Source organism: Corythoichthys intestinalis, chromosome 19 (assembly GCF_030265065.1).
Source record: "Corythoichthys intestinalis isolate RoL2023-P3 chromosome 19, ASM3026506v1, whole genome shotgun sequence".
NCBI classification, from domain to species: Eukaryota; Metazoa; Chordata; class Actinopteri; order Syngnathiformes; family Syngnathidae; genus Corythoichthys; species Corythoichthys intestinalis.
Window position 1 is genome coordinate 19,228,733 of NC_080413.1, and position 24,641 is coordinate 19,253,373.

A 24,641-nucleotide genomic window follows, 5' to 3' on the forward strand; every position below is an offset into this window, starting at 1 on the left:
TGTTACCTCAAAAAAAAAAACAAATAAGCCACACTGGACTATAAGCCACAGGTATCAAAATGGCCGCACTGGACTATAAGCCACAGGTATCAAAATGAAGGAAAAAAGTAGCGGCTTATAGTCCGAAAATTACGGTAAATGAATACTACATCACATTTTTTAAATATAAACACATAATAAAATAAATAATAGCCCATTTAAATAAAATAAATTGAAATGAGCTAAAACACCTGTAATTAAATAATAAGAATAATATACAGATCCTGCTTACACAATTAAATTTATTCATTTCTGTGTGGCGCTTTAACTTGAAAAAATCCACCAATAAAGCTTTTGAAAACCGTTCATAAGAAAAAAAAAAGATTCATTGAGGCATTTCATTTGTAAAATACATGTTAAAATCTTTGTTATTGGGATTGCTTTTCTCCTTAGCACAGGACTTCTTTTTTCTTCTTTCTTTCAGAACGAAAGCTGGCCAATTTGTGGTGTCTGAAAGGCAAATTGTTGTTGGATTATCTTTAAATACTCGCTACTTTTTGAGCAGAATTCTAGCTTTGTATAGGCTAATGTTCCTAATGTTGAAAGCACAAAGGTGTCTAATAAACAACTAGCACATTTATATTTTGCATTTTGTTTTCTTACTGTACCGAAAATTAACCGAACCGTGACCTCAAAACCGAGGTACGTACCGAACCGAGATTTTTGTGTACCGTTACACCCCTAATATTTACTGTGAAAATTAAAAAGAAACAAATTTGATCTTTTTCTTAATATTTAATCTACAAGCACATACTGTACATCTGTGTATGTGTGTAGGCATTGTTAGAAATTATGTCCTAGCAAAATAACTTGAATCACTCACTCTGCCACACAGCTCGTGAAAAGTGCAGTCTGCAACAGAGCCGCAGGTCTTTTCCAGTGTCACTTCCCTGCCCAGCACAGTGAGTACTTGAGGACCTACAACTACAGAAACACACACCACAGTGTAAGTCGTTTAATGTTATGTTAACCTTTTAAGCAAGTTATTTGAACATAAATAGTGCAGCAATACATGTAGATGATAGAGATACTGTCATGCATATATTCTTTATCCTTTTCAAAGAACAACTACTACTATTGTGGGTTAATGAACAATTGTGACTGACCACTCCAGCATTTGTATACTGCCCTTTGGTGGGCAGTATACTTTTTAGATACATTACTACTGTACATACAGCATATTCATGATGTACGATATTATAGTTTTGTTCATAAAACACACCGAAAAAATAAAAAATACAACAATTTTTGGAGGCCAGGCCGAACTGACGGCATTTCCATTCATTTAAAGCTGAAAGAACAATGTTACTGCCAATGTTCAACACCAATCATTACAATGGATTCCGAAGCTGATATTAAAAAGAGGCAATCACAAACTATTTACTGCGGATTTAATGTACGAACCCCCTTGAACTATAGTGTCCTTACTGCTGTTTTGAGTAAAAGCGAGCTCATCAAACATCGCATCCAAGACAGCGTCCCCGCCAGGCTCTCCTGTCCTGCACACACACGCAAGAGGCAATAAGGGGCTGATGGAATATGAAATTAATAATGCTGAAGTGGCAACATCAAACATAAGCAGTGAGGCCCGCATTGGAAGAGGAGGCTACTTAGCTTTTTACTCCACGAGTAGAAAAAAAAACAGGATGTTCCACACTAAACACAAGCATTAGCCTGTGAATGAACATCCAAATGAGGCGTGTGTATGTGTGTTTGCATTATTAAACAGTGAGTGATGCACTCTATTTACATATAGTCAAAAGAGGAGAGCGCTTGAGAGCGTGTGTGTTCATAACAGAGAAAATTAGCTTTTAATGCTCGGCCATTTTGTCACATTCTATTGACTCCACTTTTGCTTCCCGGGCAATGGAGACTTCATCACCCTCAATTCTTCCTCATTTGTTGTCGCTTTTCTGCTCTATATACACCGTACTGTAGACATAAAAAGTCTACACACCCCTTTTCAAAAGCTTGTTTTGTAATATGAAAACTGATATAACTTGGTTTACCAAGTCATTTGATGGTCCATGATTCCAAAAGGTATGAAAATAGTAGAAAACTGTTTATTTTGTCTTGGTCTTTTTCAGATTTTTAACCCTTTTAGGGACAGTGGTCATTGCAGTGGATAACTACTGAAAAGTTGATTCCCTTTAACCCTTTAAAGGAAAAGTGACTGTTTTTAGTCTTTTTAAAAAAAAAAATCATTATTGTACTTTTTCTTTTATTTTTTTATCATTATAAATACATGTGTAAATCAATACAATGATAATAAAAACAAATTAATAAAATTCAAATGAGTGGCAACAGAAATACACACTGACTATGGCCAAAGTAACACTCTAAAGTTGATTTTTTTTTTCTCATAGTATTTGACTCATTCCATGCTAGTGACAGTGATAGATGACCAATCCTTTTTGACTGGGAGGGGCGAATGAACGTTCGTTTACCCTCCTAGTCAAAAAGAATTGGTTTAGCACTGTCAATGGCAGCCAATGAGTTAAATGAGTGCCCTGTAAGGTTTATATAAATAAATAAATAAATAAAAAATATATATTAGGGCTGTCAAATGATTAAAATTTTTAATCGAGTTCATCACAGCTTTAAAATAATTCAAACCATTTCCAAAATATGCCATATTTCTCTGTAAATTATTGTTGGAATGGAAAGATAAGACGGATATATAAATTCAACATACTGTACATATTTGTTTATGATAACAATAAATCCACAAGATTGCATTAACATTATTAACATTCTTTCTGTGAAAGGGATCCACAGATAGAAAGACTTGTAATTCTTAAAAGATAAATGTGAGTACAAGTTATAGTAATTTTATATTAAAACCCCTCTGTATGTTTTCGTTTTAATAAAATTTGTAAACAAAAAATTCAATCAAAAAATAAACTATTAGCTTGCCATTGTGTAAGGTAGTGATTGAAATACACCACAAGGTGTCAAGGGCGAGTTTTAAATTAATTAGAAAGTAGTTTCTGGGTTCATTGTCCCTTATGTTCATTTGAATGTTGACTTCACAACGTACGAGACCTCTGATAGTTTGTATATCGTGACTAAATATTGCCATCTAGTGTATTTGTTAGGCTAAACGAAATGTTTGAATAGAGTTTGACCAAAGTCTGAGTATTATTTTGCATAGTTACTTTGATAGGGAATGCCAGTTCTCTTCGCATTCAGCGCTTATCTTTTTGTGAATATTTTAGGAATATTATTTTTGTTGTGCTTCAGTAAATGATACTGTAGCGCCTTAACTGTTCCGCCCAAATGCATGATGGGAAGTTGGGCAACCATGACTGTCTGTGGTGGCTGCAAATGGTATATCTTTTCTGCGTTGTGTTCAATACAGGGTGTTAAGAAAAAGATCATCTCCTGCCATTCTTCCCCACGTCGCTCGCCACAATAGTTATAATTGTTGTGGAAGAGATGCCAAAGCTTATGCCAATAAATAGCGCGGCCCCAATGAATGCCTGTGTCCACTCCTATCGCTTGTCTCTGCCTCTTAGCTCTCAATATACATAAAACGGCGCCATTGTAGTTTGTTCGTGCCGATGCATGAGTGGGTCGTTCCGGGCATGCGTTAAATGCGTTAAATATTTTAACGTGATTAATTTAAAAAAATGAATTACCGCCCGTTAACGTGGTAAATTTGACAGCCCTAATATATGTATATATATTTACAGTATATGGCGGAAAACACAGACAAGGTTGAAAAAAGCAGTTTCTGCCTTTGCACACCTCTTTAAAATAAACTGCTGTATTTTAAGCCAAAAGAACTGTTGTGTTTGATGGAACAATGTCTAAATGCTGCCATAGCAGTTTCATGGCGCATTAAAACCCCGGACTATTTTTAATTTGGCCACTTACCCCAGAGACCCCAGTTCACAAATACCGCGCAACCACTTTTGTTTCAAGCCAGTCATAAAAAGAAGTTAGCACTGTAATTATATTTATTGTTCGAAATGTCTATCATTTTGAGCTTAGAATCATTAATTGATATCGAATATTTAATTAAAGAAAAAAACGTCTTTAAAAAAAATTATTCACTCGCATATTTTAAACTTTTAAACAAATTACGTCCCAATGAAAAAATTTGTGTCTGTAAATAGGTCACTGATATGTACCTCATAACTATCGCTTCATTGTATTTTTTTTTTGTTACTGTCGCATTTCCCCCCGATATTTCAGATGATAAATAATCGATCCAAACAAAAAAAAAATTGAAAAAACAATATTTAAAAGGGTAAATATTTGAAAAACAAAATCTCGACCACTCCTTGATGTCTGCGATTTCTGCATTGCGACCCTTGTTATATTACCGTTTTTCACCCATAAAATCCTCAAAAAGTCTGGCTGTGGCCATTCACAGCTGTGTCTTGACACTCAGTAAGTTATGCAACTAGGTAAGGTATTTGGATCAAAAAAAGCCATGTACGCGATAATATCTTGGTGTCTTGAATTATGGTATCTCATGCTCTCACCTCGAGTTAGGGTTATCAGTTCAGTTTCAGTTTATTCGCACATCAAAATACTCGGGGTGTAACGGTACACAAAAATCTCGGTTCGGTACATACCTCGGTTTTGAGGTCACGGTTCGGTTCATTTTCGGTACAGTAAGAAAACAAAATGCAAAATATAAATGTGCTAGTTGTTTATTACACACTTTTTGTGCTTTCAACAATAGGAACATTAGCCTACAGAAAGCTAGAATTCTGCTCAAAAAGTTGCGGGTATTTAAAGATAATAATCCAACAACAATTTGCCTTTCAGACCCCACGTATTGGTCAGCTTTCGTTCTAAAAGAAAGAAGAAAAAAGAAGTCCTGTGCTAAAGAGAAAAGCAATCCCAATGACAAAGATTTTAACATGTATTTTACAAATAAAATGCCTCAATGAATCTTTTTTTTTTTTTTTTAATGAACGGTTTTCAAAAGCTTTATTGGTGGATTTTCTCAAAGCACCACACAGAAATAAATAAATTTAATTGCGTGAGCAGGATCTTATTATTTAATTACAGGTGTTTTAGCTCATTTCAATTTATTTGATTTAAATGGGCTATTATTTATTTGATTATGTGTTTATATTTTACAAATGTGATGTAGTATTCATTGATATATTTTATGTTGTATAACTTTAGTTCCTATGTGAATATTAGCTCCTACTTGTTTTGTTGTGGTCGGAGGGCTTTGTATTGAACACGGGGCTGTGTTGGTTATTATTATAGCAGAGAAGACAGCAGTAAATCAACAAAGACAAGTGAACTGTGCCCCGATCTACCACTCAAGAGATCTGATGGACTCAAAAAGTGAGTTACGATTGCATATTAGTTTGAAAATCGACCAGATCCACCGTGTTTTTACACGAGTGACTTCCGGTCTGCCCGATGCTAGCTAGTAGTCTGTATTGACGCAGGAGGCCCGCGTCTCGCGTCAAATAATAAACTCTGCCATTCTTTTCTTGTGCGTCGCGTTGAGTCGCTTCTGACACGCGGCCGCACTGCGACTGGTGTGCATTGGCTGACTGACTTTAACGCCCGAGTTTCACTGTGTTCTCGCGGCGGCCACGGTGTCGTGCTTTTGACGTTTCTTATACTGTCCTACTATGTTGGTCCTCATTATAGTAGAGAAGACGGAGTAAATATAATCTACACAAAGAAACTGTAACCCGATCGACTCACGGCCTCGAAAAGTAAGGGTTACATGACTTACATTACGTTAGAAACTCGTTCGGTACGCCTCCGTTCCGAACCGAGGACCCTGAACCGAAACGGTTCAATACAAATACATGTACCGTTACACCCTTACAAAATACAGTACATGATCATACGCTAGCAGTTCACATGTTAAGATGAGCGAATAGGGCACTCCAAAGAAGCTATTTAAAGCTTTTAGCAGTTCAGGGGTTTTAAAATAAATAGAAATTTTTTAAAATGCCCTCCAGTTCAAAATTTTTCCCCCAGAAAATTGAGATTTTAAGCTTTCCAATGATGTGTCACACATGGAGATAGGCCAATTTTAAAATGTGGCCATATTGGGAGTCTCAGAGCGTAACTTCAAGTTACCTGAGTGTTTTACGCCATATGTACGTATACAGTATTTATATCAAAATTTGTGCATGAAAGGGTTAATAATACAAAAGTCATTTAAACAGGGGTGTGTAAAAATTTTAAATCTGATTTGTCAGGCAAATAATGAGTTTTGGGGTCATACAGGAAGTAGAGTTTCCCTGCTCCAGTCTTTTGCAGTCTCCTGTAGTCCACACCAGAGTCAAGGCAGATGGTGTGGCAGTATTCCTGTACACATATGGAAAAATAAAAGATTATAATTTTACATAGCAGCCAACGATTTACAGTGGGGCAAATAAGTATTTAGTCAACCACCAATTGTGCAAGTTCTCCTACTTGAAAAGATTAGAGAGGCCTGTAATTGTCAACATGGGTAAACCTCAACCATGAGAGACAGAATGTGGAAAAAAAACAGAAAATCACATTGTTTGATTTTTAAAGAATTTATTTCCAAATTAGAAAGGAAAGTAAGTATTTGGTCACCTACAAACAAGCAAGATTTCTGGCTGTCAAAGAGGTCTAACTTCTAACAAGGTCTAACGAGGTCTAATGAGGCTCCACTCGTTACCTGTATTAATGGCACCTGTTTTAACTTATTATCGTTATGAAACACACCTGTCCACAACCTCAGTCAGTCACACTCCAAACTCCACTATGGCCAAGACCAAAGAGCTGTCGAAGGACACCAGAGACAAAATTGTAGACCTGCACCAGGCTGGGAAGACTGAATCTGCAATTGGTAAATCGCTTGGTGTAAAGAAATCAACCATGGGAGCAATTATTAGAAAATGGAAGACATACAAGACCACTGATAATCTCCCTCGATCTGGGGCTCCATGCAAGATCTCACCCCGTGGCGTCAAAATGATAACAAGAACGGTGAGCAAAAATCCCAGAACCACACGGGGGGACCTAGTGAATGACCTACAGAGAGCTGGGAGCTCAGTAACCAAGGCTACTATCAGTAACACAATGCGCCGCCGGGGACTCAAATCCTGCACTGCCAGACGTGTCCCCCTGCTGAAGCAAGTACATGTCCAGGCCCGTCTGCGGTACGCTAGAGAGCATTTGGATGATCCAGAAGAGGACTGAGAGAATGTGTTATGGTCAGATGAAACCAAAATAGAAGTTCACAGGTTCTCGTGTTTGGAGGAAAAAGAATACTGAATTGCATCTGATGAACACCATACCTACTGTGAAGCATGGGGGTGGAAACCTCATGCTTTGGGGCTGTTTTTCTGCAAAGGGATCAGGACGACTGATCTGTGTAAAGGAAAGAATGAATGGGGCCATGTATCAAGAGATTTTTAGCGAAAATCTCCTTCCATCAGCTAGAGCATTAGACGTGGCTGGGTCTTTCAGCATGACAATGATCCCAAACACACAGCCAGGGCGACAAAGGACTGGCTTCGCAACAAGCATTTCAAAGTCCTGGAGTGGCCTAGCCAGTCTCCAGATCTCAACCCCATAGAAAATCTGTGGAGGGAGTTGAAAGTCCATGTTGCCCAACGACAGCCCCAAAACATCACTACTCTAGAGGAGATCTGAATGGAGGAATGGGCCAAAAATAGCAGCAACAGTGTGTGAAAAGCTTGTGAAGTTACAGAAAACGTTTGGCCTCCGTTATTGCCAACAAAGGATACATAACAAAGTATTGAGATGAACTTTTGGTATTGATTAAATACTCCACCATGATTTGCAAATAAATTCTTTAAAAATCAAACAATGTGATTTTCTTTTTTTTTTTTTTCACATTCTGTCTCATGGTTGAGGTTTACCCATGTTGACAATTACAGGCCTCTCTAATATTTTCAAGTGGGAGAACTTGCACAATTAGTGGTTGACTAAATACTTATTTGCTCCACTGTAAATATACTAGTAAATTGAATTATAAATTGAAATAGAAAAATAAAAAATATTTTGACCATTAGATACAAGTTAACTAAATTTTACAACAACCTCACCATAATTGCAGTGAAGTTCAGTAGACTCCGACATTACTATGGTCCATTGAAAAAATATTTACATTTATTTTTCTGTGACCAGGCATATTTCTGAAGGCAGAATTTTTGAAACACTTTTGTATAAGATGTTCAAGTTAAGGCAGGTGAGTCAGTTCTAAAAAATCCTCAAAATAACAATACGGGTAACAAGTAAAGATGTAATGGATTCTGCAGGAGCAACAACAGCATAGCAGAATGTGTCTACTCTACTCTTTCTGATGCTATTCAAAGTGCTGAACCTGTAATATGCAGTTCAAACTTTCCCATGAAGTGTACAATGTCAACAGGATTCATGTCAGGGAGGACGGCGCAAACTATAATCATCATCTCCACTATTCATCCCCAAGAAAAGACAGGAATTACGCATCGGTCCCATCAATGCCATCAAAGACGCATTAGGAAATCAGCGAATTTCTGCCACTGGCCTCCTTAAGCCGTGGAATAATTAGCAATCATCATAAAGCAAGAGGACGGAAATACTCCTTCCTTCTCCGCTGTCAACTTTTGATCAGCGCGTCCGCTCGGAGCCAATTGGTAGAATCAGGCTTAATAACAGCCTGACAAGAGTAGCCCTCCCCCTTGCACAAAAGGGACGTGTCATTTCATCAACCTGCCGTGACCCCGCCAATGGCTAAACAGTGGTGGGGAAATAGGGGGAAAAAGGTAGGAAGACGTCACAATCACGAGCTACAGAATGAGCGCCATTGTCTTCAGCCTCCCATTATGAATTAAACACGAAGATGCACAAATGATGGCGAGGGAAGAACAAGGGACTGGAAACACAATCAGCGGTGATGATTCCATAGGTTATTTATAATCAAATGAGGCCGAGGCCGTACGAGTCATTACTTGATTATCCATCTCGAGGGCTTTGTCACAGCCTTCAAGATCTAATCCGCCTACAATGTTCCCGTTTCCTCGGCACACCCGACGACCTCTAATACGTTCCTCCTGGTCTTTTACTTTCAAACAAAACAAGTTTTGTAATAGCAACAACAAAGTAACTTCATCAAGATATTAGGAGAATCAAGTAGGGAAGCATTCAAAAAGTTACTAGTGTAAATTTTGGCATCATTGGCGAGAGCACTTCATTTAGGTTTTACAAAAGTCAATGTTTCCAAAAGCCGCTGACTTAAGGCAACACTAGGTAATTTATTAACCTTTATTAAATATTTTCATAACATTTGTGATGATGTGTCGGCTGACAACTAGTTGAAAGACACCTCTTTTTTATCTTGAGGGGGTCTGTATCCCTTTCACCGGTACTAATTAAGTTTTTTTTTAAAATTACAAATGTACTGACTGCTTTTATGGCATATGTCACTTGCCCCTTTCCTTAGGGTTTTGACAGGCCCCGTTATATTTTCTGGATCAAGCACCGTATACCGGAACAGCGTTCCGGCCCCGAATATCACACCAGAATGGCGTTCCGGACCGTTCCAGCCCACTTTCACCCCTGGTTGAGAATCATTTAAACTTAAAGCTCATTGCAATTATTGGTCGTCTAAATTTTTAAAACCTATTTTACCAAAAGAATTGTGAAAAATGTAGAAATGTGTCACATGAAAACCCCCCCCCTTTTTTTTTTTTTTTTTAACCACTTCAAGGTAATGTGACGACTCGGGTTGGGTATCGTTTGAAATTGAACAGATCTGCTTTTGACTCCGGTTCCGAACGATTTTCGATTCCGATTCTTTTAAGGGTCAAAAAAAAAAAAAAAAAAAAAAAAAGAGGGTCAAAAAAATTGCACTGTTATATTAATGTCTTAACTTCTCTATGATTTTTTGTTTTTTAAATTATATAAAATTCTCACAGGGCTCTTTTTAACTTGTATATGAATATCAGTCTTTGAAATTGAATGTGAATTGAATGTGTCTTTCCACAGGAGTGCACTTTCACAAAGATGTTTATTTTTGAAACGCTCACGGAGAAAACATTTACACATATTCTTTTGCCATACATGTACCTTAGCTTGAATCTACGACGAAGCGTTAGTATAAATTCTTTCATATATAATTTGATGATCTTTTAAAACTGCTGATTTTTAAGGAGGCGGAAACGCGCTACGTAAAGTATGTTGCTGCTTATATAGGCTATATAGACTAAGAAGTCTACTGCTTTAAGATGGCGGCTGTTTACTAACGCCGGCGAGTCAGTCCTTTCGCATCTAGTTCTCTACACATGTGCTAACGCCGCCGAGTCTGTCATTTTGCATCTCGTTCTATAGACATGTGATTTCTACCATAGGCCGACGTAATAATACGACTTATTCTCGCACTATTCCATTCATTCATTCATTCATTTACTGCTAATCCAGGGTCGGGTCGCGGGGACAGCAGGCGCCAGACTTAATTTATTGTTTTAGTTACCTGGTTCTGACTGGTTAAGGGACCAGAGTTTTGACAAATTTTGCACCCTCAACAGAATTTGCAACCGAAGCTGTTGTAGTGGTCAATAAGCCCTCTTTTACATTCAGTTGGACGCTCAATGTTATCCAAAGGTGCTTAATAAACAAGTAACACCATAAACATACATGTGCAACACGAATATGGCGTAAATTCATGCTTAACGACACGGCGAAGACGTTAACAGTGAGAGAGCGGCGTGCAGCTAACATGGCAGGATGTGTCTGAGGAGAACTTTTCTACATGTCCGTCCATGATCAAACCTAAGGAAATATTGCTTTCTGCAAAGAAAGTTTGTAGTGTTTACTTTGGAACCGCTAAATTTGTGGGGTGCAAACTTTGTCAGAATATCGGCACAGTGTGTCAAATACATAGCACTCAGCTGTGCACTTGGCACTTGTATTCCATGAAGCCGGAGGTGTTTAACTCATTCACTCCCAGCCATTTTCACCGGAGCAAGGCCCTTCGCTCCCGGCCGTTTTACTTAATTTTGACTGATTTTGCAAGGCCCACAGAAAATTCTGTTCTATTGCTATATAAACATGGAACCCACCAAAAGAAAGATTAGACTCACTTCTTTCAGCAGAAAAAAAGTTAGTTCATATCTTTTTCTATTCTTTAGAAATCAGCATTAGAAAATAGCTTAGTTTGAGCAATTTTCCAATTTCTGATGAAAAAACAGAGAAATTGAGCTTTTTGTGAAAGCATACATTTCAAACATAACTTTGACTTATATACACAGCTATTTTTTTGCTTTCGTTACATCCCAAACATCTGAGTAATGTTTTCCTTTTACAAAATAAGATAAACAACAAGACAAATAGAGGTTTTGATAGCAAAGTAACAATTTATTTACACATAACTAACTGAAAGGTGACGGTGTTCTGGCTGCGACAGCCGGGTAAACTTTTCCCCTCATCGCCGTCTGTCTCGTTAAGATGAATTTTTTTGAGTCTCTGCGGGCTCTGCTTGCAAGCAGCACGGACTCAAAGGCTATGTCCGCTGAGACACTAACTAACTGAGACATGATGCTGTTGTGGCCGCGACAGCCGGGGTAAACTTTTCCCTCATCGCCGCCTGTCTCATAAAGATGGATTTTTTTTTTTGTCTTTCTTCTGTGGTGACCACTGCCACGTGGCAGAGTTCGGCTGGGGAACTTGTTTTCCTGGGGGGGAACTGGTTTGGTTTCCGTGCGGGACACTGGAGGGTGCGGGGGACGCGACCGGCCGAGCATGGCGGCACGGGCTCTGCTCGGCGAGCTGCACGGACTCAACGGGATCGTCTGCTGCACTGGCGGTCCCGGTCATTCTACTCGGTCGTCCAGCACCTGGCATCCCGGGCATCCTCCCGGTTGTTCTGCCCGGTCGTCCGCCACCTGGCATCCTGGACATCCATTCGGTCGCCTTCCGCCGGCACCCCGGCCGTTCATTGCGTTGAATCGGGTTGGGGGTCTTACCAAATGCGCTACCGCCCTCCAGTGGCCAGTTTTATTGCTTTAAAACGGATTTTCAGCATTGTGCTTTGGAGCTAAGTTGAATCAGAACCTAGAACGTTTTTGGGAGCAAATGAGTTAATCATATTGGTCGTGAAGCCACCTTTTCCATGATATAGTTGTGTTGCAAATGTTGAAATGAGGTGACTGGTCATTTTTTTTTTTTGTAAAGTTAAGGCAAACTTTTGAGCGCTGCCGCACCGTGTCCATGGTTGTAATCAAGTTGCAATGCACAAACACACGCTTCTTGTGGATTCTTCTTTGTGGTTTTCGGCAGTAATTTTTTTTTCACTCGGCGGTCAGAGCATCGAAACATGGAATCGAAATTCTAAAATTCGAACGGTTCTTGGAGCATTGGAGTGTTAGAATCGGATCCCATCGATGCTCGATGCCCAACCCTAATGACGACAAATGGAATCCACACGAGTGCAAATCAGTGCTTGACTAGTTGTGCTGAAGCGTTGACAAGTAAGGAGAGCGCGAGCGATGAAGGAGCTGACAGACGGTACAATGAGCGCCTCATGTCATTGTCTCCACTGTCCACTGCTCTCTGCTGGCAGGCGTTTGGAAACGTACATATATATTTGTCTTAAAGTGGCTTTTTTATTTTTGGTGACTACATCTCCTCCCCTTCTGTGCCTGCTGCTTCTATATCCGTCGGACCTTTTCTCCATCTTTTACTCCTCCAAAAGTTGCTTTTGAGTCTTTGAAAGAGCGCCGTGCCATTGAGCGACAACAAAAGCCAAGGATAGCTGACTATTGGGCTCTGATGAGGTCCACTCCCTCATTACCCGGCAGCAGAAAACATTTGATGCTTCTTTTTTTGTGTTTAGCCAGAAGAGAATTGACCAGGCCTCAAAGAAATGTGGGGTGGGAAGGCTGAAAAAGAGATGAGGGAGTGAAAGAGGAAGGGCGGCGCGGGCGAGGTGGTGGGGTCTTGAAGGGGGGGGTGGTGGGAGTAGGCTGTCGCTCATTCAAGCGTGTGTGTCTTACAGCCTTGTGTGCAGGCACGGAAAGAAAAGAGGGAGGTAGGGATAGAGGGGTCGAGAGAGAAAAAGCTTAAAACACTGCCTTTATGCTGGCAAGTTCTGGACGACTCTTGTGACATCAAAGTGTTTTCACTAACTACTGCAGTGTGTGAGAGTGAGTAGGGGGGCGGGGTGGTATCTAGTGATTTTATTCATTCTTACGCAGTCGGGCGGGGGTGGGGCGGGGGGCTTCGTGACAATGCGAACACCCTAATTACACCTAATGATCTATTCCCTTAAAAAGTGACCGCCTTGGGCCAGCCGCGGTTTGTTCTGCGGGGTCGTTCTCACAACCTCCTCCTGCCTCTGGCTGCCCCTCTTGGGGAAACATCTATTGAAGCGTACAGGCCACACCTTTAGGGATCGGGGACCCCCTCAAGACCCCCCACTCTCAAACGGCTTTCGCACAGCGTCGAGGCCCAAAAGCAAACCACTAAAAAGTAAGAGAGCGGAAAACAGTCAATAAGGCTGGATGCGCTGCCTGCACCTGGCCAGCAGGGGGCTCCTCGTGTAAGTACGAATATCCAGAGCTGTTAGTATGGTTAGGTTCAGAGGTTGCGCTAGACTTTTTCGTTGTCTGTCATTTTGACTGACAGTGTCATATAAATCCGGTCATAATCTATTTTTACCCGTCACTTACATTTTTAAAATGATAATAAGGACATATTCAATAGTATTTAGTTTTCATTCATTTTTAATTAATATTCTGTCCGAACAAGCTTAACAAGAGGCAAACAGACAGCGGAGTGCACCAATCAGCGACGGGCAGACGTGCCGTTAGCAAAGCGACGAGGGCAGGACGAGGGACTTGCGCTCAGAAGTAAACATACGAGGAGAGCGGAGTTTATTAAACATGGCTAGCGCGAGACAGACTGTTGTCAATGACTCGTGTCGATGTGTTTTAGCTCATTTAAAACTGAATTTACCGCGGATTGGAACATATTCTCGGCTCTCCCGTTCGCCATCCATGTTGATGTAGACGACTATCGGCGCGCAAGAGTGACGTTGCTCGTGAAGAACACGTCACGCAAATAAACAAATCTGATTTGTTGATTGATTTTGTACCTACTCGAGAGGCCGTTAATGGGCTGGGTCCCAGACTTTTCTCTCAGTGTTTGAAAAATACAGGGAGAACAGTCTGGCCGTGCCAGGCAAACACTCAGTTGCCTTGACATTTTTCCGAGTAAGGCCAACGACGTCATGCATCAAGAGAGACAATAACTAATTAATATGCTCAATCGCCACCCTGTGGTCTGGGGTGTGAATTGCAACCTGTCAAAATGACAGATGGACTTCAATTTTTTCCGTCACCATTTTAAAAAAAACGGTCAACGACGGAAAATATTCGGTTAACGCGACCCCTGCTTTTTTTTAACTCAGTCACGCCCAGTGACAGCGATATACAGTGATCCCTCGCTACTTCGCACTTCAAACTCGCCCTCAGGCCATCGCAGATTTTTTTTCCTGTTAATAAATAAATACAGTCTTTCATAAAGATGTCCCGATCAAATAACGTACAGCCTCTCACTCTCCCTCCTGCTGCTTTTCTTGCTCAGCAGACAGCTGCAGAGTTTGCTTGTTAAAGTTAACGATGAGTGACAGGGGTGCTGCTTTTATCTTGCCAGAGAAGCTTGGTAGCGCTATTTAATAAGCCGCAGATCTGTCAATCATCATTTAGCTTGTTAAACACTAGCGCTAGCGTGCTGTGGCAAGAGAGTGAGAGTGACGGGAGGTTGTTCTCAGCAGCTTGAGTGGATTGAGTGGAGACACTCGATGAAGCATTTAATAAAGACAAGCATTTTGCTACGTTATTGTTGTTTAGAAATAATTCAGTGGGACAGTAATAGGTTCAAAACTTTTTTTTAAATTATACTTTGGGAAAAAAATTGGAAAAACAACAAAAGCAATGCTAAAGCTGACTAAATACATTGAGCACACCTAAATAAATTTAATATATATATATATATATATTAGGGCTGTCAAACGATTAAAATTTTTAATCGAGTTAATTACAGCTTAAAAATTAATTAATCGTAATTAATCGTAATTAATCGCAATTAATCGCAATTCAAACCATCTATGAAATATGCCATATTTTTCTGTAAATTATACATATATTCTGTAAAATAAATTGTTGGAATGGAAAGATAAGACACAAGATGGATATATACATTCAACATACGGTACATAAAGACTGTAGTGGGCATTTCACTCTACTGTCATTTAAATCTGTCTATGCTGTCCTCACTCCGAAGCGTCTACTTTTTCCAAAGCTAGACAGCTAGTGAACGACGCCTTAATAATTAGACTTTTTCATCTGATTTATTAATAAAATGGCCTCAAACCATTGTCCTCTTTAGACCGCCGTAAAACTACAAAAAGTACACAAGCATTGCATTAGCAACAACGTTAGCTTAGCACGCTATACAGGTTCACTAAACATAAACAAAAAGCGTCTCATACAAAAAATATAACATTTCGCTTACTAACATAATATGTACATTCTTTACAACAACCATACTTACGGACAAATCTTGTCCAAGCATCATATAAGCACAACATTATCAGCCCGAGACGTCGTGCAGCCATAATGAACTGGCAAGAAAACAATAAACCATGTCGCAAAGCGACCACAAGAGTTCGCTGTTGGACAGCACAAAAACCCTTGCTGTAAAACTTACCAAAAGGCAGAATACTTTCTGAGCGGGACATGTGCGTTAATTGCGTCAAATATTTTAACGTGATTAATTTAAAAAATTAATTACCGCGCGTTAACGCGATAATTTTGACAGCCCTAATATATATATATATATATATATATATTTTTTTTTTTTTTAATGTAAATGAGCGCCGCCTCAACAGGATTTTTATTTGTAAAAACATAAGTGAAATGGAACATAAGTATAATGTTAAGTTAAAATAAATTATACATATATATATATTCTAAATAAAATTAAAACAATTGCATTTCTTCAGGTGAGCGTAAACCCACAGCCACAGCTCAACATTATTACCATCTGAACAAAAATAATTAATTCCCATAAAAAGTACGTGCATATGACTCGTATCATGTTTACATTATACACACTCGCTCTTTCTCAACACAGACAGTTGCCAGAGAGAAAAACACAACATTTTATCACCGCTAGACACATTAAACACATTGGAGTTGACTCTCGTAGCTGGTGGGAAATGTTCATGACAGGGTTTTTTAACCTTTAATTTTGTATAAATGCAAAATCATATTGGAGGTATTTCCTCCTCAGCAGCCACCTTCCGCAAACATGTTTTACATGTCGGTTGTCCCTCCTCCTCTAAGCCGCAGCCGTTTAACTTTTCTGTAGCGGAGGTATTCCCATACCAGCGATTTGGTTTTTTTCGATAGGGGAAAAAAGTTCAGGAGTTTGACGTCCTCCAGCCATCGTGTAGCACAGCTAACTCACTGACACTGAGCAACAACCAGTGGGTGAGGGTTGAGGCTTGCAGCTGCAAGCAAGGGATTTCTCCATCTTTTTTAGGACATAAAAAATAGCTAATACCTTAGGGACGATATGACGGAAAATTTGTGCTGTTTTGAAACCTTTACGTTTCCATACCGTGGCATACCTTGTAACCGGTAATCGGCACATGTCTAATGTTCAAGTTCAAGTTGCGGAGTGATCAGCTTATCTGACAACCCAATGAGAATAGTGACGTCGGCCCTGATTTCAAGCAGAAAGCTCTCCAATTCTTTCTTATTAATTTTTGTTGTGAACAAGAATTCACTGAAAAATGGTATCACAGGCCAAAAAGTAAAATGGCTGAGCTAAAATGAGCATCATTATCTAAATACATTAAGAAAAGCTAATTTAGCCAATTTTTAAAAATCAAGAGGTAGAAGAATATTTAATTTTGCCTTCAGAAGATAACGACCTGCTTCACAAGCACACAGATGCTTGATCCTAGTAAACATAAAACCTATAAAACATAAGTGCGCAGAGGGGGAAAAAAAACGAACCAAGGTAACTGAATCAATTAGAATAAGTGGATACCATCCTCACACTCCAAGAGTACGATTGATTCACCTTCATCCATTATTTGGTACTCGTTTCAGACCCTGATATGAAAGCCTGGCAGAAGTACACAGTGTGCCACTGCCCTGTTATTAAATGAACTAGGAGACAATGTCAGTCATCCAAAATATCAACGATTATTTGATTTGAACTGGCAAGCGGCTGCCTCTTCACGGGCAGTCCTTCTATCCAAGGTCTTCGCTGGAGGACTGTAACCCTCTACTTTTCTTCTTTATGCATTATTTCTCTATTGCAGGCATAGTTAACAATAGAATCATAAAAAAGAGACGAGATTTAAAAAAAGGTTAAAAACAACAGAAAAGCCCAGAAATACTTAAAAGTAGCTTCAGGGTTGTTATCATGTAGCCCCCCCACCACCACCACACACACTAGTCACAACCCTAAAACAGACACATTGTGTGCTACAAAATACCGAGGCCTGACCTTGGGGAGTAACAGAAGCAAACAGAACAAGAGATAGTGACAGCATAAAGAGTAGGATAAAAGGTTAGCTAGAGGATGGGCAATGAAAACTGGAGTGTAGAGGGAGGACAGTTCGGAAAGGAGTGTGTCTTAGTTAAGTTACTCATAAAAAGCCTTTAAATCGTGTATTTTTACAGAATTCTGAGCTTTGCCTTGGAAAAAGGGACCAAAGGACTCAACAGATATTGTCATGGAGTCTAATACAGGGTAATAATCAGGGGTGAAAAGTGGGCCGGGTATATATTTTCGGGTATATAGTGCAGTATGGTATGTGCTCCTGTAGGATTTTTGTGCCAATTTTTTTTTTTTTTTGTTGCTGTTTTGGCTTCTATAGGGACCAAAGTGAGAGAAAATGAAGGGTGCCAAATTTTCTGACCCCACTTCCGTTTTTGAGCGCCCCCTATAGAAAATAGATGGCTCAATATGTGAATTTTTTTTTTATTCAATCCCATGGAAATAGATAACATTGTTTTTTCGATTGATTCTGGAACATCTAGGCATGCTGAAGGACATACTATAAATTGAGTAAAATGCATAATTTTCAAGATGGCGTCCAATTAGGCTGCCAGGAGCTTAAAATGGCTATATCTCAGTTTCTATTTGCGCTAGAAAGCTGATTTTCGTGTCTAATCATATGTTTTAGTGCTCAAGGAATTTAGTGCTCAAGGAATTCAACTGAATACGTTAAATTAGGGTGACCATATTTTGATTTCCAAAAAAGGACACTCAGCCCGGCCTCAAGATACTTGAATTTTACTCGAAGTTCACTCAAAGATGCCTATATCACTTTAATATATTTAAATGTCTTGGGTGTATGTAGAAATATTACATGTTTTATGTATAATATTTAGTACATATGTAATAGTTACTCATATTTATTATTAGTGATGTGTGTGTATGTATATATATATGTACTGGACTGTCTCAGGAAATTAGAATACACAATATTCTAATTTTTTGAGACAGTCCTGTGTATATATACAGGACTGTCTCAGGAAATTAGAATACACAATATTCTAATTTCCTGAGACAGTATATATACACAGGACTGTCTCAAAAAATTAGAATATTGTGTATTCTAATTTCCTGAGACAGTCCAGTATATATATATATATATATATATATATATATATATATATATATATATATATATATATATATATATATATATATATATATATATATAGGTGTTATTATGATTACTGCAACTACTATTATTATTATTATCGATGTAATCATTATGATTAGTACAGCTGTTGTAGGGAAGTGACTGCATTCCTATGGAATTTTTGGAGTGAAATGGGGGTGGGACTCAAAAAGCTCGGCTTCTTCCCACTCCTTTTCGAGCTACACGTGTATGTATTATTATTATTTTTGTTACATTCATCATTACTGTTTAATTTGATTTTTTTTCCATACTTGTTGTTTTTGGTTGTTATTGCTCGAAATAAAAAAAATCAATCAAAAAGTGTGCCCCCTCACTCTGGATGGAAAAATGCATTTTGAAAAAAAATAAATAATGACTAATATATAGATAGATATAACGCAGACCCATGGAAATGTAGTCCAGTCAATACACATACACACAGTAGGCTATGTGTCAACTAAACATTTTTATAAATTACTATAGCGACAATTGTCCTTGACAAATTCTTATTCCCATTCAATTGATATTCTCATTCAATGTTCTAGATTGCACACAAACAATAACCGAAAAAAAAACGGACAAACTATTCAACCAGCATGTTTCCAAACGTAGCAGTTCAAAACTCCGTTTCCCATAATGCCTAGCATGGTTTAGCTTACTGATAGTTAGCTGAGGCAAAAATCAAACTTTGCTATAAAAGTTTACAATCATCGGCGGCGCAACGATGCGACACCAAACGGGATTTTACAGTCAAAGCTCCGACAGAAGTCAACAGTTGCCATTATATACATATTTATCGTAAAAAACATAACAACTGGGCAGGCGTTGTGGCATAATCGTCAACATAGATGGCGGTAATGCCTCATGATAGGGGTAAACTGCCAACAAAAACAAGAAGAACTACTCCTTCCCTCCCTTCTAGTTGGAGCCATGTCAAATTCTGCCACCCAGCGGCCGGAGGGATTCTCTTCAAATTGGTTCTGTGAAAAATCATGAAAACCCGACATTTTTATGAATTTATAAAACCCGCCCGGATGACGAGGATACTACGTGAAAGTAGGACATGTCCGGGCAATAAAGGACGTTTGGTCACCCTAGTTAAATTGTCATCCTTTACTTATTTATTGTCGAACCCAAGATGGCATCCATCCTACGGCATTGTCTAATTGTACAGAATTAGGTAAAAAAACAACACATTTGCCGTTTTCATTGAAAGAGAAAATACGTCATTTAATGTGATAGTGTTTAAAAGACATTGTGGTAGACACTTATTAAACATGTTTCTGTTATGTTACATAACAACACAGAAGTCGAGTAAGATAGGTTTATTGTCTAACGTTCAGTTAAGCATACTGCTAAATTCCACAAAAAACAAAACAAAGATAGGTTACGGTAAAGGAATTGACGATCGATTCATCATCACTGTCCTCTTCTGGAATGTCCTTTCTAGTGTTTGTGCAGTCTCCACCATAGAATTTGCAAAGAGGAGTGCAAGGGAGGTGATTATAGAATTTGCAAAGAGGAGTGCAAGGGAGGTGATTCAATAATGGCAGGTTACTCTGAGGGTCGAGTTGTCTTTGATCGATGTATGGATGAATCATTGAAGAATTGAATTGATGCCATCAGGAGGTGACTTAGGAAGAATTGAAGTAAAGAGGGATTCTCAAAGTTGTCAAATATCCCAGTAAATGACCAGCTGTGTTTTTGCATGATGGCTGCCCGCAGTAAGTTTGCAACTTTCTTCTTCGCCAATAACCTGACCATCATTCATTGCGGAAATACTGCAATTAATAGCTTGGCTTACGATAGTTGATTTAACAAGTTTGTCCGGCTCGTTTCGTCGCAGTGAACTTACAAACTGGACATCTGAAAGTCGCTCACCAATGATCTTTTTCAGATGCTTGCGATAGTTTGTAGTCTCATCAGCATCCATGTGATATCTTTTCACGATCAACAAGCGTCGTTGACCTGAGCCATGTCAAGAGTAACATCATCCATGATGGCATTTTGAATGGCTCAGATTAACTTTTCGTCACATAAAGAGAGAATGAGTGATTCTTTATGACGATCTTTCTTTCTTGTTGTGGTGCATTGTGTCTACATATTATCAGCTGCATCGCCCACATATTTGGTGTCATACAACTGAAGCACAACAGTTCTACAGCCATTTTAGTAAGAGCAGTCCCAGCAATACAACTATTCTATCACAATGATCCCTACAAAAGCCAAAACAGCAAAAAAAATCCATTTTGGCACAAAAATCCTACGGGAGCTCTTTTTTTGACATAGCAAATCGCACTAATACGGTGCTTTGATCCCGAAAATATGGCGGCAACTGTCAAAATCCTGCCAAAAACAACAACAACAAAAAACCCAGGCCTCCACACATGCATCTCATCTCCAAGAAGAAAACAATCTACCAATGTCAGATTTACAAACACAAGTGTTGACAACAAGCACAAAAAAGTGGTTGTGTCGCGTCATCCGTTTCCACCGAATGAGCATGCGTGGAACTATGTATAGTGATCCTTCATTTTTCGCGGTTAATGGGGACCAGAACCCGTGTGTTATGGAATAAACTTACTGAGGATATAAAGAAAAGTGTTAATTGAGTGTGTTTAAGAGAAAATACAAAGATCTTTTTTTATGTAATTATAGAAACGAATGACAGTATTTATGTTGAGAAAATGTTTAGTGATGCAAACCATTGTTCTTTAGGCATTATTGAACTGTTGTGAATTGTATTTGTTTTGTCTGATTTATGCTGATGATCATGTTGCGGACAAAGGGGTAGGATTCAGGTTTTTTTACGTCTTCCTACTCCTTTTCGAATCTTATGTTTTGTTTGTATTCTTGTATGTCCATAATGGGATGCATGTTTTCGAAGTAAATTCAATCAATCAATCAAAGCCCGCCGCGATAAGTGAAAAAAACGTGAAGTAGTGTACCCCCCTAAATTGTTTTTTTTTTTTGTATGTGTGTTCAATGTATTAATTCAAATTTTGCATTGGAAAGAGATACAATGGTACCTTGACATACGATCGCTTCGACACACGATCTTTTCGACATCCGACCATAGACATCAAGATACTTGGCTGGAAAGCTTTGTCATCCTCTGTGCCCCGCCTGCCCATGGGGGGCTGTGTGACTCAGCTTCATTTATTAGAAGTTGGTGGGAGTAAAGGCCGGATTTACATTTAAAAACGTGCGAAAGCTGGACCCTATACTAACAAGAAGGATTGTCTCAGGAGTGATTTGTTCGAGGATTCAAGGTAAATATATTTTTCGCACCATGCAAAAAAAAAAAACAAACAAACAAAAAAACAGAGAAATTAGCAGCCACAGCGCTGGCATTATACCTCGCGATATTTACGTAAAATAACTGCCAACTGCCCGGTTTTTTGCTTTTAACCAAGAATCGAGACTGTTTTACGTCCATATCTTTAAAGAATTCAGGCATTGAAGCATTTATTCACAAGAATTTCAAAGTAAAAAGCTCTTTGTTGTGGACTTGTGGTAAAGCGGCGCCTCAGTGAACTTAAAGACGAGCCGCACATTCGCAATATTTCCGTAAAATAAATGCTACCTGCATGGTTTCTTTTGCTCTTAACTAAGAATCGAGACTGTTTTACATCCATATCAATAAAGAATTCAGGCATTTAAGCATTTATTCACAAGAATTTCAACATGAAAAGCTCTTTGTTGTGGACTTGTGGTAAAGCGGCGCCACAATGAACTTAGACATTAGACATTTCTGCGTCCATATTAAAAAACAATCAGCTTTTACGTGTTTATTTTATGTAATATTTCAACCTAATAACTTTCAGTGAAACACCATGGCCCTACACCATGGGTGTCCAAACCTGTGTGGGTCCTGGTTTTTGTTCCTACCAATCAAGCACAGACAGTTTAACCACTGAAGTTTGTGCTAAAACAAGCAACACCTGACTGGAATCAACTGATTACACTTGTGAGACACCAGATTGGTGAAAAGATGTCATCTTGTTTTGTAGGAATGAAATCCAGCACCCACTGGGGCCCTATGTGGAATAGTTTGGACACCACTGCCCTACACCACCCCTACACCGACGGCAACAAGCTACTTTGTCTACTTTGACCCCGTGCACCTTTGGAAGAACATCTACAGCAGCTTCCACAACAACGGCTGTATGGTGCTGCCCAGGTGTCCTGGGGCTGAAGTGGCCAGCATTATTTACTTTATAAAAAAGATTAAACAAAACAACTATCTTTCTAGAACAAACATGTTTTTTAGGACCCTGAGAGGATGAGGACGGCCTGATTCTCAAGCCGGAAAGTGCTGGCCATGTGGGAGAACTACAGGTCTGTCAAGGCCGGCTACAAGTTGACCCAGAAAGTGATGGCGCGCTCTTCGATCGAGAAGCAGAGCGTCTGGCTCATCATGGCCGTCATCAACCCCAACATGTTCGCACGGTCAAGGAGGAACACAGGGACTCACAGGGCCGATATCCTGGAGATGTTCCAGAGGACAAGGGAGACCTGGAGACGCTGTACTTAGCAAAAACAGGTGAAATAACTAAAAACACTGGTAACTATATAGCTGCTACTAGATTACATGTTTTCATACACTGTCGGACTCCCTGCGTGTACTGACGTCATCAGCATCTTCACCCCCTTCACCGACAAATATATTGGAGCATTATCGCCACCTACTGTTCCGTAGTACGGAAGTCAGTTGCCACCCAGAACTCACTTTTGCGTTGCCAACTGTTAGAACGTTTTCAAGATTTCCATTTTGGAAGGTGTTTTCAAATTTTTGCGTTTTTAGCCCCCCAGAATGCTGTAAACGATAAGGGTCTCTGGAAAAGTTTTTAGGTTGTCACCCCTGTTGCTGTGTAAACTGCCCCTGAATTAATTATGCCCATGGTTATTTGGAACAATTCATAATTTCAGTAATTATGTTCAAGTCATGAATAAAAAAAAAAAAATTTAAAAATAGAAAATTGGCCATGAACTGAGTGTGCGTTACCATATACCGGTATTCTAAACTATTTGATTTTACATTGTTTCGAACCTCAAAACGTCAACCTTTTGAAACTAATACAATTTTCAAGTCTTTTTGGATTAAGTTCAATTTCATTAAAACATTTCAATGTCCACTATAATGAAGTTGCAGAGGAAACAAGAGAAAATGGGGTTGCATCTGATCAGGAGTCAATAGTTAAATAAAGACGTCAAACCCAAGCAGACAGAAGCACTGGATTAACCTCTTTCACTTCAGCCCAGGTGACAGGGTGGAAATGTCAGGGGCTATTTCTTAAAAAAAAAAAAAAAAAAAAAAAAAAACTTTAACACCATCATTCACCCTCTCGCCGCCTATTGAAACACAATCAGGCACGCAAATACAAGTGTGAGTTGCATCGAGGAGGAGGGCCCATTGCCTTGGTCCCAGTGAGCATTAATTCAATCCATTGAGGGTCAGCTAGTTAGCGAGGTGACCTTGTTAAAAACACGCTTTAACTCTTTGCAGCAGAACGGTATAGAGGACGACGCATACTTGCCGAAAAAGGCCTCGACCCCGAAAACCAGATGGCCTCACAAAAGGAAACATGGAAGTCTGAAAGACAGGAGGTACTGCGGGGCAGAGCGGGACAACAGGCATTCAGGACTGTGATGAGAGTGGATTAAAGGGGGCAAGGGTGATGCATGGTGGCTGGGTGGGGAGCATGTGGACTATCCAATTGATGGAGTGGTAGATTTAAAGCCAGTTCATGTTGTCATGGTATGGTTTGGACCAGAAAATTCCAGTCAGGATGGAGCTGTCACTTTGGATTGGGAATGTGGGGAAGTGGGATGCTGATAGTACTGAGATGTACAGCATTAGCCTGAGACAATCTGACATTTAAAAGTAGTATTGTGTATTAAAATGAACAGGCTT

General features: G+C 39.3%; 1 protein-coding gene and 1 long non-coding RNA gene across 4 annotated transcripts in view; one reads left to right on the top strand and one right to left on the bottom strand.

Moving 5' to 3' along the window:
* Positions 1-24,641, bottom strand: part of afg1lb (AFG1 like ATPase b) — a 78,643-nt gene that overhangs the window by 18,644 nt on the left and 35,358 nt on the right. For 2 of the 3 annotated variants that reach the window (XM_057823419.1, XM_057823417.1), the window contains exons 8-10: positions 6,260-6,342; positions 1,468-1,538; positions 863-963 (exon numbers count right to left, since the gene is read on the bottom strand). In XM_057823419.1, the coding sequence (XP_057679402.1) occupies positions 863-963; positions 1,468-1,538; positions 6,260-6,342 (255 nt within the window). The remainder of the gene's footprint in view (positions 1-862; positions 964-1,467; positions 1,539-6,259; positions 6,343-24,641) is intronic. The other variant, XM_057823418.1, reaches the window with a different exon arrangement.
* On the top strand, positions 875-24,027 carry LOC130907902 (uncharacterized). The gene is made up of 3 exons (XR_009061544.1): positions 875-985; positions 22,738-22,907; positions 22,998-24,027. It is a non-coding gene; the product is annotated as an uncharacterized LOC130907902 (long non-coding RNA).